The 20628-nt window shown below is 38.2% G+C and overlaps 1 protein-coding gene across 1 annotated transcript; it reads right to left on the bottom strand.

Moving 5' to 3' along the window:
• Positions 1-12835: 12835 nt before the first annotated feature.
• Maip1 (matrix AAA peptidase interacting protein 1) lies at positions 12836-20418 on the bottom strand. Its single transcript, XM_042667031.1, has 5 exons — positions 19902-20418; positions 16833-16904; positions 16356-16482; positions 14775-14922; positions 12836-13133 (listed from the first exon to the last, which is right to left on the bottom strand). Exons 1-5 carry the CDS (start codon positions 20349-20351, stop codon positions 13055-13057), a joined length of 876 nt encoding a protein of 291 aa, XP_042522965.1. The 5' UTR covers positions 20352-20418; the 3' UTR covers positions 12836-13054.
• Between the last annotated feature and the right edge of the window lie 210 nt (positions 20419-20628).

Below are 20628 nucleotides of genomic sequence, written 5' to 3'. Positions count from 1 at the left end.
CTCAAATTTTATTAAAAAGACACAGTCTTTGAATTGAGAGCTCACTCAAATTCAGAATGATCTCTTCTTGAGCTTTAAGTGGTTGCATGTGAAAAGACCCAAATAAGGTCAAATTCTGGGACTCTTAAGTAGACACGTATAGGATGGGGGCGGGGCTCTAGTAATACCCAGTTGCTGGTTGGGAGGGGATATATGAAATGGTACAGTTAGAGCACCTCACACAGCCCTTGTGCATTATACATCTTTAATGAAAATGGGTTGGTGGGTCTTATTTTGTAATCACTGCTGCTGAAGTTTGCTTTTCTTAAGGAATGGGAGAAAAAGGTCTGATCTGGAGATGGGAAAGCAGACTTGAGGAGTCCTGGCAGAAGGGACAGCATAAAGCCCCTTCGGAGAAGAAGGAGGTTCCCAAAGGAGAGGAGAAAATGCTGAAGTGAAACTCTTCCAGTGGACTCACTTGGCCTTGGACTCCAAAGGCCGAGATAGGCTGGCAGAGCTGATTGGAAAACTAGACAACTCAGCTCAACTGGCCCAGTCTTGACTTGCTCCTCTTGTGTGGTCTTACTTCCCTGAAACAAAAGAAACAGAAGAATGTGGGGAATAAACTGCTTAAGCTCCCCCTTCTTCCCCTGCTTCTTTTGAAAGTATTCTTTTTCATATATATTTGTATTGTTATTATAAGGTGATGTTCAGAGGGGTTACAGTTACATAAGTCAAGTCATGAGTACATTTCTTTTGAACATTGTCACCCCTTCTCTCGCTCTCTCCCAGTTTTTCCCTCCCATCCCCACCTACAGGTTGTATAGTTCATTTTCAACACAGTGTCCACTGAGTACCAATGCTGCGTATATTCCCCCTTTGTCCCTCCATTTCTGTGTCCCCTCCTTGCCCTCCCAAAGACAGATAAACTTACAAACAAAACAAGAACAGGCATAAAGGGGGAAAAACACTTCTTGTTTCTATTTCTTGGAATTCATTTTGATAAATATCATTTTATCTGCTCATATGCACATATAAAAATGAAGGTATTCTTATGGGACTGGGAGAAGAATAGATTCTGGAAGCAACACTACCAGGGTTCAGCTTGTCTTCTAACAGGAGAGTAAGTAAACTGCAGTGATTTCAGAAGATTCCTGATCCCTGAACAGCAACCAGTCCAAACACAAATATAAAAGCAGCTGTGAGCAACAGGGATCTTCCTTCCTGAAGCCAGGATGGAAAGTGTCATGCTTATGCTGAAGTTTACTCAGTCCAACATACATCTGAATATACTGAAATTTTATCCTGAGGTACATTGAACCAAGCATCATGGCAAATAGTTCTGGTATAGGTGTGGTTGTGTGTTTTACGACATTAGAAAAAATATGAGGGCAAGAATTGAGTCATAACTAAATGTTATTGAGCACAAAGCTTCCTTTTAGTTAGGAAACTAACTTCTTTTCTCCAGAAACCATCCAGTACCTGCTCAGCCAGGTATTTTGTTTTGTTTTCTTTTTGATAATGAATCCCTTGACAGTGTGGCGACACCCACAGACTTCTCAGAGTTATGTTTTAAGCTAAGTAAAATGAAGGACAAAAGGGCACAATGCAAGCCAATTACATCAAGGCAGTTATTAAAATGTCAACGACAAAAAAACTAATGTGTGGTATGATTCTATATGTGCTTTTTAAAAAAATTGTTAATGCATTAAATAATAAGAGCCAGCAGCAGCTTTTACAGCTACTGGAACTTTAAAGCAATGAGGGATGTAAACAATATTTCAAGGAGTCTGCTGCAACGGTAGTGGGGGTCTTCACACATCGGTGATTTGTTGCCTATGTTCATAATTGAATAAAATGCTAAATTTCAGATGAAGAATGGGGAAAATAAACACATGGTACGTTCCCCCACCCAAGTTCTCAGAATTCTGTCCACGGAGATTTGCCGGCCCCACATTTAGAACTGGTTACCTAATTTTCGGCAGGCTCAGCCTGCAAACCTGAGTGTCGACTCGATTATGTTTGCAATGAGTGCCCTCTGCTGGCCTAAAAGCTCTTGTTATTTCACCTCCAAACTCACTCAATTGGCCTGGTTAGAAGACAATAGGTCAGGCAATTAATTCTCTGACTCACATCAAGAAATGGAGCAGGAGGCTACTTGTCAACCAAGCCCCATGGCATCTAATCAGTACAAATTTAAAAGTCCTTTTTGGCTTACTGGGAAAATGCTGATGGCTAATGCTGCTGGTCATTAGCAAAGGAGGACAAGACGCCAGCCCTGCAGGCTGTTTCTAAGGGGACTGCTCCCCCAAATGCTGCAGATTTTAGATTTCCCAGAGGGCTTGTCCAACAAAGGTCTCTAGGATGTGCTTTCTGTGCTTGGAGCTTGGAGCCAAATTTAAAAAGAGGTGAGGAGGAAATGAATGCAAAGCTTCGTGTATGCCAGAATCCAGCTAAGTATTTCCACATGTGCTATTGCATTTCATTCCTAAGGCAATTCTGTTATTGTTAATATTGGCCTTTGGGAGAAAGATAACTAAGGCTTAGAAAGAAAAGTTGTCACTTGTCCATGGTTATTCAGAATGAATGGCTGTGCAGGCTGGGGTGAGGGAAGTGGCCCATTTATTGCTCAATCTCTACCAGGGAAGATCCCCACAGCACCGCCTTCTTCTGTTAGTGTAGAATCCTGGAGCCTATTGTCTGTTTCGAATCCCAATAGAAAAAAAAAAAAAAAAGCTTAGACAAGTTTGTCAATCATCCTGTGCCTCAATTTCCCTATCAGGAAAATGAAAATAATAATAATACCCATTATAAGAGTTGCTGGACATATTAAATGCAAAGTACTTGGTAGCTGAGGAATTCATTAAGTGTGACTCTCCTGCTCTAAAGCAGCATTGCCTCCTGAGAACCACACCAAAAGTCCACACCAGCAGCCAAGAGTCCAACAGCACTTCTCAACCACATGCAATGTTCTTCTCCAAAGGATATTTGGCACTGTCTGGATTTGGTTGTAGCAAATACCTTGCTACACATCTAATGAATAGAGTCCAGAGATATTATTACACATTCTATACTGCACAGATAGCTCCCCCACAGAGAAAAATGTGATCCCGAATATTAATAGTTTGAGACCAAAGAAACTCTGCCCTAAGCGGAACACCACTGATGTACAGAATACCATTACCAATATATGCTGAGGTGCTAAACTGGAATTCTAATAGAAAGTAGGCATAAAATAAACAAACAAACAAGAACCAGCATATGATCATAAATGGGTGATAAAAATGAAACAAGGCAGCATGACAGAGTGATGAGGTAGGATTGCTTTAGAATGAGTGGTCAGGACAGTTTTATTAGAGGAGATGATATATATATATTATTTATTCATTCATTCATTTTTGAGCTGGTACTGGGGCTAGAACTCAGGGCAGTGTCCCTGAGCTTCATTGCTCCAGACTAGTGTTCTATCAATTGAGCCACAGTTACACTTCCAGCTTTTTGGTGGTTTAATTGGCAATAAGAGTCTCATGGACTTTCCTGCCAGAGTTGGCTTTGAACCATCATCCTCAGATCTCAGCCTCCTGAACAGCTAGGATTACAGGTGTGAGACACCAGCACCCAGCCAAGAGGAAGTGATTTAATCTGAATCAAATGAGAGGTCATGACCAGCTTTTGAAGATCTGACCAAAGGTTATGGCTGGCAGGGAGAGAGCTGTTGCAGTGGGGTCAAGACAGAGACATCCTTGACAAAGTGGAGGGATAGAAAGAAGAGTCCATTGTAGTCATGGAAGCAAGATGTGTACAGGGTGTGAATGACCAGATCTGGATATGTCACTTGGAGCAATCTTCACATAGTTCCAGAATCAAAGGATTTTCTTTGAGATGTACAAGATACTATGTTGAAAATTAACTTTACAACTTTGGGGGAGGGGAGGAGTTGAGGAGGTGGGGAGGGAAGGGATGGTAGGGGAAAAACAAAGGAGGGGGTAACAATGTTCCATAGGAAGTGTACTCATTACCTTACTCTGTACAGTATCCCTACAATAATATATATATATATATATATATATATATATGGATTTTCTTTTTCTTTGAATGCTCTATTAAAGCTTTAAAAATTAGTCAGGCAAAAGTTAGGACTATTCCAAGAGTCCAGTTACACAACATTATGGGATCTCAAAAAGTCACTTTGAGTGAGTTTAGATCTGCCACTGCTCCATGACTCAACCCAACTAGGGAAAATTACTAGTTGTCTATACTCAATATACTCTTCCCTTCCTCTTCAGTTTCATTAGGGGCAACATGATACATTCAGCTAAAAGGTTATATTACGTAGACCCACCAAAAGTATGTGTGGCCATATGAATAATTATTGGTGAGTAAAATTAAGTGCATTTTTGATAACTTCTAAGACAACATCTTAAAAGACAGCTGATGTATGTATCCTTTATTCATGCTTTTCTCTTTTTCTTTTTTACTGCTTAAAATGTGGATATGAAGCCAGGTATTGGTGGTTCATGCCTATAAACCTAGTTATTCAGGAGGCTGAGAGCTGAGGATCACAGTTCAAAGTCAGCCCACGCAGAAAAGTCCCTCTGTCTCCAATTAACCCCCCAAAAACTGGAAGTGGTGCTGTGGCTCAAAGTGGTAGAGTGCTAGCCTCGCACAAGAGAACTCAGGGATAGTGCCCAGGTCCTGAATTCAAGCCCCATGACCAACAACAACAACAACAAAAAGTAGGTATGATAGCTGAAGTTCTATTATATTTTGTACTATGAGGACAACCAAAGGATTGTTATTGCAGGATAATCTTTGTATCCTGACAAATATACTACATGATCCAGAAAAAAAGCCTTCTGAGTATGTAAGGAAGCAGCCACTGAACGATGTAATCTTTGGTTCCAGCAGCCAAAGAGATGGGGCTAAAATCTCCATCACCTTGACCCATTCATGTAAACCTTTTAAAATCAAACAATTATATTCAGAGAACCTTCCTGTGAAGCAATTTCTGACTACATATCTTAACTACAAGACTGTATCAGTAAGCAAAGCATCCTCCAATTCTTCAGTGGCTGCCAATGCTGACGATTCACATTCTATACAATTAGCTCCACCATGTGGTACTTAGAATAAATAACACTTATTACAGGCTCATAAAACTAAAGTTATCTACCCAATAATATCATGTATTCTTTCAGAAGTGAGTTGTACATAATTTTTTAAAATCACATCCCAATTCTTTGGGGGTCAAATCAAACCAAGAGGGAACTAGAATGTTCAACAGAAATAAAGTTTACTGCTTTACTTATTTATTAATTAATGTTTACTAAGTTTCACTATATATCGGATAATGCTCTTGCTCCTCGTAATACAGTAGTAAATAAGACAGACAAGTTCCTAACTGAAAAGACAGACAACAGGACAATAAAGTTATACATAACACAATGACAGACAGTGCTGAGTTTCATAAACAAACAAAGAGAAAGCATGGCTAGGGCAAAGTGATGGAAGATTATTTTTAATAAGGTTGGCAGAAATAAAGATAAACAGTCTACATTTTAAAGTCCCCAAATGAAATCTCACCAAAAATCATTTATAAATCTTGGTTTGTTAACTTTGTTATACCTAAAAGAAACCAGGATTCATAGGAGAAATGGCCAGTTCCAGTTTTGTGACAGGAAATAAGAAGATTATGAGATGTATTTTTATGCCAGAGAACATAAGAGCTCTCAAAAGATCAACATCCCCTGTCATGTGGACAGGTTACAGGGGCTCTCACTGACAGAACTGGGAGGTAAGGGAAGGTATTTAAGCATCAACAGGTGCAATTGTAATTGATACTAAATACATCAAAGCTAATTCCCAATTTTTATAGAATTTGAGGTATACAAATAATCTAGAAGAATTCTCTTCAAAACATTTTAAGCTGAATCTAGTCAACATTTAACCCTCAACTTGCAGCTCCCAGAAATGAAGCTATGATGAAATTATGAAGCACATTCAAGCAGGGCTTGCTGTATGTCTACCATACTACCGTAGACTCCTCATACTTACTTACTTAGAATGAGGAATGTTCTAATTTTTAAAAAGGATTAGGGATGTAAACATAAATGTAATGCAAAAATTGAATGACTCTGTGTGTGTGTGTGTGTGTGTGTGTGTGTGTGTGTGTGTGTGTGTGCAGGACTTGGGGCTTAAACTCAGGACCTGGGCTTTTATGTCCAAGGCTAGTGCTCTACCATTTGAGTCATATCTCTATTCCTCCCTCCCTCCCTCCCTCCCTCCCTCCTTCCCACCCTTCCTTCCTTCCTTCCTTCCTTCCTTCCTTCCTTCCTTCCTTCCTTCCTTCCTTCCTTCCTCTCTTTCTTTCCTTCTTTCTCTGGGTGCTTAATTGGAGATAAAAGTCTCACAGACTTTCCTGCTCAGGGCTGGCTGCAAACAGTGATCCTTAGATCTAAGCCTCCTGAGTCACTAGGATTATAGGCGTGAACCACTAGCACCTCCCTTTGAATGACTCTTCTAAAGTCACTTAAAGACAATTGGTGGAAATTTAAGTATGGATTAATGTTAAATTATATTGTGGATGTGCAGTTACTTTTCTTATGATTATATAGGATAATATCCTTATTTTTTGGAAAAATGTTAAAATTTTTAGAGTTGAAATATATAAGCCTCCAGGAAGCTAGACAAAAGTAAACAACAGCTTTGAACTGAACAATTCCCAGAAATTGGGCAGGTTTAACTAGGCAGTTTTTTTCCGGTTCGATCACTTATGACATCGGATGAAAACCCCATAAATAGTATTCTTTCATAATGGGACTCTACAAGGTAAAAGCTACTCTTGACAGACCCTAACAAAGCTGACAGAAACCTCAAATGGATCACATTACATACAATTGCCAAATCAAACTCTTTCCCAATTCCCAAAAGATTCATTTGTGAGACAAACGATTTTTAAGTTATGAAATTTTGAGATTGTTATGCTGCAGTAAACAACTGGGACACTTTTGAGACAAGCAAAACATGATCAATACTTTATTTTAATCCTTACCTACTTTCAGAATAATGAGTTTTTGCCATATGACTTCCAAGAGTACCCCAAAATATATTGAAGTCTCATAGGAACTAGTGGCTTTTCCAAACATGTGCTATTTCAGTCCATGAAGCCATTACTCTTACATTGGTCAATTTTACACAATGGAAGTCCTTTCAAGTTGGTTTGTGTCCTTTGTACATTGAGGATTTCTCAACCAAGGATATTTCTCAGGCTAATCTTTCTTATTACTGTCTGCACCTACCTGTAACTGATTCCAAATGCTAGTTTCTTTTATTGAAAAATATCACACAAAAACCCTGCTATGTGGGCAATTAGATATTTCTTCCTCACAGCTCTACTGAAGTATTATAGACAAAAAAATCCAGTCATACTAAACCACACATTAAAAAAAAAAATCTGTGGTGAGAGGATCCAAGATGGAAACGAACCAGTAAAGGAAACACCACAGCTCTCTCCAACTAAATAGAGAGTTGGAGTTCCAACTCGCAGTTCCCCCAAGAGATCAACAACAGCAAAGAGGCCAACAACCAGATACAGCGACCTGCTGCAGCCCTCTGGACAGCCCTTCACTGTGAGTACTCCACGGGGGCGCCCCACTCCCACCGTCACCATGGGAACCACGCACGGGGGGGGGGGGGGGTCCATCCAGCCCCCCCCCTCCCGTGTGCCCCGGCAGGAGATCTAGCAGCCTCCACCACCGGTCCCTGGCTGAGTGGTGGAGCTGGGAATCTTGCGTAAACCCCAGCTGCTGGAGTAGTGCCCCCCAGCCCCTGGGAACGGACAAGCAAGTGTACCCCAACCGGGATCGGAAGCCGCCTAGGCCACTGGACCCTGATGTGTGCTCCCGCCGCTGGAGGAGCACCACCGACACTGGAGCTGCCAAGGGAGTACCTGTCTACAGTGGCCCTAAGGTCAGGCGACCCACTGGGAACCAGCCCCCGCCAAGAAATGGCTCCTACCTGTGGAACACCAACAGGCAGAGCTTGGCCCACAGACCGAAACGCGCAAATCACAACTAAAGAGAACAAGATTCCTGAAGAATCAAGACAACAAAACAAACCCCAAAGCCAGCAGCAACCCAGGAAAGAACTCTAGTGAGAGCCAAGAAGAAAGAAGAAATGGAGGACAAAGATTAAATAAATAAATGATCGCAAAACGGGCCAAAGTAATAGAGTTACAACCAAGAGCACAAAGAAGAGATATCAAAGGAATCCCAAGACCTAAAAAGAGGCACAGTTAAGAATAGACAGAGTACATACCTTGTTAAAAGATGAAATTAACACTTTGAAAACCGATAGAGAAACCATAAATGGATCGATTTCCGCAATGCTTCCACTGTGGTGGAAGCCATAGGTAACAGAATGAATGAGATGGAAAATAGAAAATCAGGAGTTGAAGATAAAACAGAGAAGCTGGAGAAGAAAGTCATAGATATGGGGAAATAAACACTCAGAAATTGCCAAAGGGAAGTCCAAGAACTGGCAGACAATACCAAGAAATCTAATCTTCGTATCATTGGGATCGAGGAAGGAGAGGAATACCAGAATAGAGAGGGATGCAACACTTATTCAATAAGATTATTACAGAAAATGTTCCCAATCTCCAAAGAGAAAACCTCACCTACATAACAGAAGCATGCAACACACCTATAAGACAAGATCCTAGAAGAAACAGTTCTACACATACTGTAGTAAAGACACTGAACCTGAATTGCAAGGAGCTGATTTTAAATGCTGTAAAATCAAGGAAAGAACTATACTATTATGGAAAGGAAATTAGAATCACTTGCAGACCTCTCCAGACAAATCCTCAATGTAAGGAGAGCCTGGAAAATTACCAGCCAAGCCCTGAAAACCAATAACTGCCAACCCAGACTGGTATATCCAGTGAAATTAGCATTCACATTAGATGGAGAAACTAAAATTTTTAACAAAAATGAAAAATTAAAGCAATTCATAAACAAGAAGCCAGCACTACAAAAAAAAATACTAAAAGGAGGAATATAACCCGAAGAAAATAATCGAGAAATAACCAAGAAAATAATCAACTACATCAGACAGAAACCTGAGTTCATTAGTATGAAATGTCCTTCTTTGTTTTTTCTAACTGTAATCTGAAATATATTTTATCTGATATTAGTATTACTATCCCAGCCTGTTTATGAGGGCCATTTGCTTGGAAGACTTTGTTTCAGTCTTTCACTTGAATAATTAATATTTGAAAGCTTCAAGGCCATCGTTAATGAAAGACAAAGAAAGACAAAGGAATTGTTGCAAATTAGGTAAACTAAGAAGACAGGATAACTAAGCAGCTAGATTAGATTTTGTGATGGAAATGAGAGTATTAGTAAAAAAAAAATGCTGGTGAGTACCAATAAAGCCAATGAACTAAAGCAGTTTAAAGCATTATATCCCTTGGTAACTATACTAAGGTTCTGTAGGCTTTCAGCTTTAGGAGATACTGATAAAAAAAAAGTAGCTCTTTGAACTAATTTTGTAATTATTGTATAAATCTAAAATTATCTCAAAATTCAAAGTTAAAGAATTGTGTTTCCCCAAAGTCCTTAAGGAAACTATTGGAAACTTCAGTGGTTTTGAGAGGGCACAAATATGTCACAAACTAGAAATGTATTATGAACTTAGTTATCATGATCCTTACAGACATTCTTTTACTCTTAGTGTACATTCTTCAAAATACACCTGTGCCTCAAACTTGGAACCAGTCAGTTAGTGGTTGGAGGCCTTTGTGTTTTGGCAGATACATGTTTAGTATCTGGGGACAATTTATCACAGCAAGTATACCTTCAGGTTGTTGATGTTTTATTGCTTGTATTTATTGAATTTGCATTTTTGTTGTTATTCCATACCTTCTTTTCATAACCATGCAGCAATAGCTTCAGAGACTTGTAGGGATATAAAATTTGAGACAGTAATGTTAATGAATTATGTCAGAATTGTTAACACAAATGCAAACTGAGAAGAGCGGTCCATTAAAAGGAAAAATTGCAAGAAATATGTACTATTGAAAAACTGAGTTTAAATGATTTGTTGCATTCATATATTGTCTGAGATAAAACTCTGTAAAGAGTAGCTTCAGGAACTATGTTATTTTCTTTAATGACATTCCCACAGAATGTTTCAGGATATATTTAGTAAGCTGAGGGTATGGATAAAAAAAAATTACTACCACGGACTCTGTGTCCAGAAACCTAGACTAAATGCTAAAGAGTTGTGTAAATTTGTAAAATAAATTCTCAAAGTTTCAATTTGCTCACAAAACACAACAAAAACCAACCAGTTCTACACACATGAGCTGGAAAACAGTGAGTTAATATATTCTATTAATGTGATGGTGATTCCTTATCAAATTGTGTGCCTCAAATATGTGCAGTGTGTTATGTCTGTGTATCCATTAAGTTGTTGGAAGAAATAAGGAAATAAAAATATCTCCAGAAAAAATCTTTTGTGATATATCTTAAAATTTACATCAAGTGGTAATTTACTCGCCCTTTTTCTTTTTTCTTTTTAGTGGCAACTGGGAATTGAACCCAGGACTTCATGATTGCTAAGCTAGCACTCTATTACCTGAGCCAAATCTCTAGTCCAACTGACTACATTTATTTTTAGTAATATACGTAGTATATTATCCACTTCATCTAAGATGTACCTCATCTAAGATTAGATGAAATTGCATTAAGATTATTTGATTTTACATGGACTAGATTACCTTTTTTATAATTTATAAAAATAGAAGCATTTCAGCTATTCTGCTACTTACTTTTCTGCAAAACATCTTTTTGCTACTTTAGGCATAATTTACATATAACACAAAATAATTAACATAACAAAATGCTATTTGTTAAGTCCACAAAATGATGTCACAATTGTATAGACATATAACCACCACTGACCAAGGTATGTACCATTTCTTATTCCTAAAGCCTCATTTGTACATGTTGAAAATCAAATCTTCCTACTTCACACCCATCCTCCCCCACCTTTCCTTCCACTCATTTTGTCATAATAAGACTAGTTTTACCTTTTTCTAAAATTTTGCAGAACTAAAATTGTAGTGAAATATGTAGTCTTTTGTCTGGCTTTGTCATTCACTTGCAGACTTTTTCATCTACTGAAAACTTAGGGCTTTCCAGTTATTAAGAAAAATGCTGGGGCTGGGAAGGTGGCTCAATGGTAGGGCACTTGCCTTGCATGCTTGAGGCCCTGGGTTCGATTCCCCAGCACCACATAAGCAAAAAGAAAAAAGCCGCAAGTGGTGCTGTGGCTCAGGTGGTAGAGCGCTAGCCTTGAGCTGAAGAGCTGAGGGACAGTGCCCAGGCCCAGAGTTCAGGCCCACTATCGACTCCCCCCCACCAAAAAAATGCTGAATGTACACTCTGTAGTCTGTACATCATCATGTGCTGGATCCTATGGTAAGTACACATTTAACTGTATGTATAATGGAAGAATTTTGGATCCCTACCAGAGTTGTATGAAAATTCTAGTTGCCTTTATCTTTACCAACACTTGGAATTGGCACCAGCAAAGATTAGTATATCAATTGTATGTCCTCCAAGGCTTTGCGTGTTGAAATCTAATCTTCATTATGAGATGAGGGTGGGAACCTATAGTATATCTGAAATTATGGCCCTGGATAAAGTCATTAGGGTGGAGTCCCTGTAATTAAATCCTGATAGCTTTGTTTTCTTCTTTTACTGGTATTTCAAAGAGTAATTTTATCAAGTTCTAGTTCAACAATTTCTTTCGTGGTTCAACTCTGTCCATCTTAAGATGACAAAGAATTTCTCCTGCTTCTTTCTAGCATTTCTAGTTTTAGCTTTTGTTTAAATATTGATCCATTTCATATTCTAAATTTTTATGGTGTGAGAAAAGAGATGAAGTTAATTTCCTGTATAAAGTTAATCAAAAGTTGTTTTAAAAAAATAAAGACTACTTTTTTCCTCATTGAATCTTTGTTCCTTCATCAAAAATCAGTTGCCTACATCTTCATGGGTAGATTGTGAACTCCATCCTCTCTATATTGGCTTTTAGCAAATCTCATGAAACATGTCTCTTAGTAACAAAACTCTTATTTCTGACCATCTGTCACTTTCAGTTAAGAGAATTGTTGAAGGTAGAATTCTAAGTCAACAAGTTATGTATTTTTTCCTTCTGTATTTTAAGATATCATGCTAGGCTCTCTTACTTGCTATTTGAGAAAATGGGAGTCATTATCTTGGTTCCTCTGCATGGAATGCTTGTTTTTATTTCAGCTGTTTTTACAATTTGTCTGATTCCAGCAATTTCATTATCATGTATGTTGGTGAGATATTTATGTGTAACCACACTTGTTGAATTTTGTGAAACTGTGAGGTTACAATTTTCATTAATTAGAGAAAATTCTGGCCATTTAAAAAAAACTTATTTGCTTCCTTATTTCAAGTTTTAGAACGCAAAATACAAGTATGTTATCTTCTTATAGGAACTGAGACATTGTTGCTTTGGGATTTTTAAAGTTATTTTTCCCTTATTGATGTTCACTAATCTTTAGTGTTGCAGAGACAAATCTATGATTATTCCATACATTTCTTCTAGCTAGTAACAAACAAATGCCAAGCTGTTATGTGTTTTAAAAATAAAATTTACCTATCCTTAGATTAATTGTATAGATGTGTTGGCCATGATAAAATTTAAGAACTATTAATTTAGAGATATACAAATAGTTTCAGTATTTTATGATGTCTATCAACTTAGTTTGTATGTAAACACAAAACACCGAATAAGATAATAAATATGACACCAATGTGTTGATTTTTTTTTAATTTGACCTCTTTTAAAAAACACTAATGATCTGTGGAAAATGCATTATTGTAATATGCCAATGTACTACAAGGAGTAATTCAAAATAATACAAAAGTAATCCACAGACTTGATTAAGCGAAGATCAAATGATCCAAAGTTTTTCTTTAGTTTTTCACAGCAACCACTCAAAGTCCAGAAGCTGATTTTCTTCCAAGAAAGATTATTCTAGTAACTTTGAATGTTCAATCCGTGCAATGGTCCAATCAGGCTTTACTCCTTGTGTAAATTCCCTCTGAAATCTAGGAAAGATATTATAAAAGTATAAATCTTACAACAGTTGAAATACTTCTTCAATAACTATATATAATTGCAAATGTGTATTACAAGCTGCTTTTAACAAGAAACCAGTTTAACATTAATGGTAAATAAAAAAGTAAAGTTTAACCTGCCAATTGAATCACAAAAACTGTACCACAAAAACTGAAGTACAGTTCCAACTAAAGTAAGCACTAAAGTAAGATGTTGATTTACTTTCAACATCTGCCAGCTCTGGGAAGAAGCTAGGATATTATTCTACCTATACTAGCTAAACATGTGTCTAGTACAAACAGAAGTAAACTAGATTCTGGTGGTGCAAAAAGTACTTCAAATTATATATACACCATAGGAAAAGCTGTTTCTCAAGTAACATTGCTATAGTTACCAATTAGGAATAAATAAATGAAGTTTGGTTTATATGCTACTAAATCAATCTTCAATATATGAGTGTTCTTGAGCTTCTTATTAGAAATCTCAGGGAAGACAAAAGTTTAGTACTGATTATAGAGATCCTTAAAAATGTCTTTAAAAAGAGAAAATTAAGTAAATTTACGTAAATATTTAAATATATAGAATATTCTGGATAATAAGCATGTAAAAAACACTTCAAGAAAAGTAAAAAATAAAGACATATATAATTCAAATATAACAGTGAAACAATGCATTTTCTTTCTTTGAACATATTCAGAATTTATTCATTATTTGAAATCAAATTTGTATAACTTGGGCAAAACAACAGCAGCACTGTCTTTAAAGTATTAACTATGCCTCTATTGATTTGTTTTAGTCATTTGCTGCTCCAAATTTTATTAGTACAAAAACATAATAAAATGTCTTTAAAATATTTTGCTAATTTCCTACTGAAAGTATTCCCTTAACAGCAGAATTCCCTTGGTTTTGAATCTGTACTTAGCATAGGTGACTGATAAATTTGTCTAGTAGTGAAAAGTTAACATGCCAATTTTGGCTGATTTTATTTTCCAAAGGTGGCTGCAAACATCATATACACCTCATGTGTTCTTCTGTAGTTTGTCTGGCCATACCAATTGTTGCTCCAAGGAGTTGGGTCTCTTCACAGCCTTTAAAGTTCACAGGTCCTGTGACTAGTGTGACAGACTATGGTGGAAATGCTTCTGTTTTACTTTAGGGCATAGAATCTAATCAGCTGAATACAAAATAAAACAAGAAACCTACTATAAGCCCAAATCACAAAGAGAATGCTAGGTTGTGGTGATGGCAAGAAACACCAAGATGCCACACACGAGAAGATATTGTGGAAATGAATCCTCCTGTCATCCTAGTGGATGGCAAGTGAAATGGAGAAAAACCCACAGGTGAGCTTTCTACAGTTCTCTTCGTAGTGAAATCACAGGTAAAATAGATGTCTGTTGGAAGCCACTTGTGCTTTGTTTCATCGTAGTAAATAGCTGAAACATTAAACTCATCAGTATTCTAATTTAAAAAAAAATTTTTATTAAAAGTATTTCACATCCAGAGTGTCTTTATGACTTGTCTTTTCAAATGTGTTAATTTAATACTTCTCTTCCCCAAACTCCCTTTAAACTTTCATACTGCCTTTCACATTCCAGAGAAAGGAAAAAATGATTCATGATCACACTTACTCATAGCTTGCACTAAGAAGTTGTTTAGTTTCCACGTTCTGATCTCCCAACTTAACCTGAAATACACTGGCTCCACTTAAAGTTTCACTGGGGATTTTGGCACTCGTTAGATACCAAAAGCACATCAGGATGTTAACAAACTTCCTTCCTTAGAGAAAAATACACACACACATACATATACAAACCACAATAATCTATTATCCATATATCCAAAACAAACCAACAATAATATAGATCAAACTGCACATGCTCTGGTGAAACTAGTTTTAATAAAAATTAATAAAATAATTAAGTAATATTAATTCTCTTTACTTATAGAAAATTGTCTTAGGGTTTGTCTTTCTCCCTATATCCCACTAGAATAAAGTTACTATATTCTGAGTATATAATTCACTAAGTGTACAATATGAATTATTCTTAATTTATAGCATTTTCTAAAATTATAATAGTTTTATGGCAGATGTCTGTTGTCAATATTAAAATGGGGGGAGGCCTGCTAAGTAATTAACTGCCTCAAAAAATAAAAGCTCTTTCTTTTCTTTCTTTTTGGGGGAGGGATTTACAGCTTGTTCAGTAGGAACTCTACTACCTGAGCCATGCCTCCAGCTTCTTTGGGGGTTAATTTTCAAAGTAGGGTCTCACTTTATGCCCAGGCCATCTGGGCTGTGATCATCTTATTCATTCTTTTCCATGTCTTAGGGATGACAGACATGTCACTTTGCTAGCTGTTGGGTATCCCCTGTAGCTGGGATAGCAGATACACCACTGTGCCAGCCAGTGGTTCAGATCAAGTCTAGTAAACTTTCATGCCCAGGGTTGGTCTCAGACTGAGTTTCCTCTACCTCTACCTCTCAGCTACAATTATAGGTTGGAGCTACTGTAATGGTCTAAGCATCATCTTTTTTACCCTAACTTTTTCTACTATGCTTGGCAATTATCACAATATTGTATCTAAAAATAAGTTAGTAACTACACTGCTAACATGAAATCTGGAATACCAGAGAACAAATATTTATCACCAAAATACCTTTATAAATATTTTGTAATGTACACAAAATTTTTCTAACTATTAAGAGTCCTCTATCATTACTACCTTGCGAAATACATAAATTAGGTCTAGATTTCCTGTGTGCCTGGCATATAATATATATATATATCCAAATATGTAAAAAATTAATCCATCAATGAACTGTCAGGACTGCTACTTGGTAAATGTACAGATTAGACAAAGAAAAGAACCAGATAAACACTAAACTTCCAACAATTTTCACTATTCCCAGTCTGGAGTTCTAAAGTTAATAGGTTTTTCCTATCAGTCTGAGACTTAAGCAGTCTCTTATCCTAAATGGACCATTTTGTCAATCTAAGTAATGATTTTCTCTGCTGTGTATTAAATAGTGGTACCAAAATACCTAAATAGGAAGGTATTCAAAATATTACCATATCTTAACTCTTTGAGAACAATGAACATCTGTTCATTGATATCCACTTATGCAGACAAAACTCTACTATTTTTGGTCACTACTTCAGCTTATCTGGACAACTGTGTATCATTTAAAGTTGCTTATGCGCCAGCATTACCTTTCTCATCATAGTAAATGGAAATGTCTCCTGTTGATGTATAGACAATTTCATCTATGTCAGCAGCAAGAGCATTTTTATGGTTATCAGGTAATGAGGTAACCTTTTCTTTGAGTACCTGTAACACCTACATTTTGAAAAAAGCAAACCATTAGTTCACAATTAAACTTTGTAAAAAATTCTTCACTGTGGAATGAATTTTTCTATTTTTTACTAATCTTCAAAAGTAAGGCATTTAATTAAAGCCATCTAAATATTCAAGTAGATACGTCCTAATAGAACATTACAAAAATAGAAACTGAAAGACACCATAATTAGTTATTTATGCCCTTCTGTAGTAGGAATGATTCCAGCTTTTATATAAAGGTAGACTCTACTTTGACTGCCGGCACACACAATATTTTAAGCATAATGTGTACCATTCTATTACAAGAGAAACATACATTTACTTTTAAGAAAAATTAGAAGCATACTTACCTCTTTGGCAACAAGTTCTTCCAAAAGATCAAATTTACACTGTGATAACAACTTGGATACATGTGCAAAAGCCTTAAAAAATAGAGTAACAATTAGCATTTCAGAGTCTAATGCATATTACTATACAATCTTACATGGCTAAGTTTAACAGGTTACTCTGTAGTAAAGGTGATAATTTCAAATATAAATTTAACAATGTTAGGCATGGCACCTTAAAAAGTTGGTTGACTTTTCTTAGATCTCATTCCTACATATATAGTAGGGATACAACAGCTAATTAATTATACATAACTCTCAAGACCCAAGAAATGACAGTGCATGCCTCAGACCCATTGCAACAATGACACATGTACAAGACACTATGTCCAAAAATGAACTTTACAATTTAGGAGGTGGGGGAGGGGTGGCTGTGGAGATGAGAGGGAAAGGATGGTAGGGGAAAAACTAAGGAGGAGCCAACAATGCTTGATAAGAAATGTTCTCATTACCTTGCTTATGTGATTGTAACCCTTCTGTACAGTATTTTCACAATAAAAAACATTTAAAAACCCACCTCATATATATGTAGATGTACACATATATTTGTATATGTTATGTACATGTATACATATATATTCTAATAATGACAAGGTAAATAACCATTTGGCAATTATACAAGGTACTTCTTTTTTTTTTTCTTAAGCCAGTCCTGGAGCTTGGGCTCTGGGCCTAGGTGGGTACTATCCATGAGCTTCTTTTGCTCAAGGCTAATGCTCTACTACTGGAACCACAGTGCCACTTCGGCCTTTTCTTTTTTTTTTTTTTTTTTTTTGGTGGTATTTTCTGGTAATTCAAGAGAAGAGTCTTATGGACTTTTCTGCCTGGGCTGGCTTCAAACTTCAATCCTCAGATCTCAGCCTCCTGAGAAGCTAAGATTACAGGTGTGAACCCCCAGTGCCCAGCCTACAAGCTACTTCTTAATCACATATAGCAGTTGGAAAGCAGGTAACTTTAGACTATTTTGGGAGTGTGAGAGAGTGTGCTGGTTTGCAGCTTAAACTTTATTGATGGAGACAAGGTAGGTTTCAGAAAGTGTGAGGAAAGAGAACAAGTTTATCAACTAAAACAGTAGATCTGAAACTTGAAATAATAGTGCAATTCTTCACGTTCCTAGTAATGAGAAATGAAACTTAAAATTAGGACTTCTTTCTTCCATGGGTTTTTAGTCATTAAGAGGTCATAACAACAACAAAACTCAGGGGCATTAATCGTCAAAGTCTACTTGCTGCTGATGGGTGTGTGCTGTACTATACTCCCGGGTTCAGGGAGTCTCTGTAAACTCTCTGAAAGGGTACACTTTCTTTTCACTTATTATCCTTTAAGGAACGTGGAGATGCACAATTAAGCTTGATCAAATACTTGGCAGGAATTTCTAATATCCAACGACAAGAGGCTCTCTAGTACTTTGGAAATGTTATCCCATTTCTCATCATAATTTTAGCCGACAAATTTAGTCTTACCCAACCAAATCCACTCAATTTGTTCAGGGAGGTGTTCTTCATTATGTCCTTTTATGAAAACATATATGTTATTGTGGATGTTGAAGAACTGTTTTGCTTGATCTGACTGGTATGCTCAATAACTATGGGTTTAAAGGAATTATCAAATATTTTTCCATAGCTGATCCAGACATTTGATTTTGGACATCAGAATGATTAATTGAACAAAAAAATTGACTTAGAGCAAAAGTGAACATAAATTGGATGATGAGGTAGAAATATAGTTTGACTGCAAGGAAGGAAGTTAAAACTGTTGGCAGGTAGGATCAGAGAAATTTCAAAAGTGTTCAAACTTCCTCTTTGTGTTCAGAGGCAAAAGAATGATGGCCTGACTCCTGCTCATAACAGGAAGATGATTTTCATTCCGTACACAAGCATGAGCTGGTAGTTACATATGTATTATGAAGTGGAGAGATTGACATGGTCATCAGAGGACAGTAGGGTCATACCAATTTACCTCTGCATGTACAATTGACATGGAAAACTAACATGCGCAGAGAGGTTTATCCCTGCATTATGCTGCTGAATTAGGCATATTAATCAAACTTGGTCTTTGCACTTTAACTTTTCAAAAAATATATAAACACATATAAAGCAGTTAAGAGTTGACTTGGAAGCAGAGTTAATACTGACATTGACTACATAAAGTTGAAAACACTCCATTTATAACTGTCAGGATTGTGATTATAGTATGAGTAAGAAGTTTATGTTGGTATAGATTGGGAAATAAACTATTGTTTACCAATAGTTTTGCAATATTTGGGGAAGACAAACTAAGAAAACCTGGAGAGGCTCAGATGGTCTTTTATCTATCTTAGAAAAATATGTGTACATACAAAATCTGCAAATAAATTCAGGATTCAAAATGGCAAGGATAAGATACCAGTCATTAAGAGGGTCATAACAACAACAAAACTCAGGGGCATTAATCATCAAAGTCTACTTGCTGTTGATGGGTGTGTGCTGTACTATACTCCCGGGTTCAGGGAGTCTCTGTAAACTCTCTGAAAAGGTACACTTTCTTTTCACTTATTATCCTTTAAGGAACGTGGAGATGTGCAATTAAGCTCGATCAAATACTTGGCAGGAATTTCTAATATCCAACGACAAGAGGCTCTAGTACTTTGGAAATGTTATCCCATTTCTCATCATAATCTTAGCCGACAAATTTAATCTTACCCAACCAAATCCACTCAATTTGTTCAACGAATAGTATGAACTGTCGACTGTGTGCACCCATCATTTTTTCTCTCCCATTTTGCAGATTTGGGGGACGGGCGGGAGAGGGGAGGGGAAGGCAACCAGTTTTAAAAGTAGCAGAAACGAGTCTCTTTCCGTCTGACTCGCGTGAACAACACAATCGTGTGCTTTCACAGACCGCTGGCCGCGACGGTGCAAACACACCCAGACCCTGGCTTTTAGAAGTGACTTGGAGGACACGGTATCTGGGGAACTGCCAGCGGTTTTTGGTGATTGAGGTCACCCCTTCAACACTGGGGTCAAAACTGGTCCCCTAGGGAAGCGAACAAACCTGCTTCGCCCCCTCAGAGAACTCGGCGATTGTGAACTCCTTGTCGAAATAGGCCCAGATAAGGAAGGCGTAAATTCGAGTCCGGACCCAGTTGATGGGGTTGGAGAAGCCCAGGATGATCATCTTGGTTTTCTGGCGTGGCTGGGGCGGCTCCTCGGTGCTGTAGCTGCGCGAGGGACGAGCGGGAAAAGAGGCGAGGGCTGCGGGGAGCGCGGGGGGGCTGAGCAGCGGCCGCCGGGGACCCCGCACGGGGGGCAGCGGGGCCGCCATCGCGCGAGCGCCGCGGGGACACGGAGCCGCTCCCGAGCCGAGGCGGCGGCGGCACAAGCAGCAAAGTCCGGCCCACGACAGTCTCACCTCGGTGCCCCCAGGAGCTCGCAGCCGGGCGGCCCCGCCAGGCAGCGAACGGGAGAACCGCGGCCGCAGAAACAGCCCGGCGGCCAGCGCCATGTTGGTGACCTTTCACCCCTCTGCTCGCTTGTGCAGTGGCGTTAGGAAGCCGGAGGGGAACCACGCGATGGGGAGAACAGAGACCCATCCGGAGCCACGCAGGCCGGTGGCGGCCATCTCTAGTGAGCCGGCCCATCCCGGCTCAACAGCGAGAGGCCCGAGTAGAGGCCCTGGGCTTCCCCGCCTCGCCCTCGGACCCAGCTGCCCTGGGAACGGTCACGGGTCTCGCGGACCTTTTCTTCCCCGGGTCGTGTTTCCGAGCGGAGCGGTCGCCGAC

The sequence above is a fragment of the Dipodomys spectabilis genome, unplaced genomic scaffold (assembly GCF_019054845.1).
Source record: "Dipodomys spectabilis isolate Male_0828 unplaced genomic scaffold, ASM1905484v1 ptg000373l, whole genome shotgun sequence".
In the NCBI taxonomy this organism is placed as follows: domain Eukaryota; kingdom Metazoa; phylum Chordata; class Mammalia; order Rodentia; family Heteromyidae; genus Dipodomys; species Dipodomys spectabilis.
This window is presented reverse-complemented; position numbering and strand designations above follow the sequence as displayed.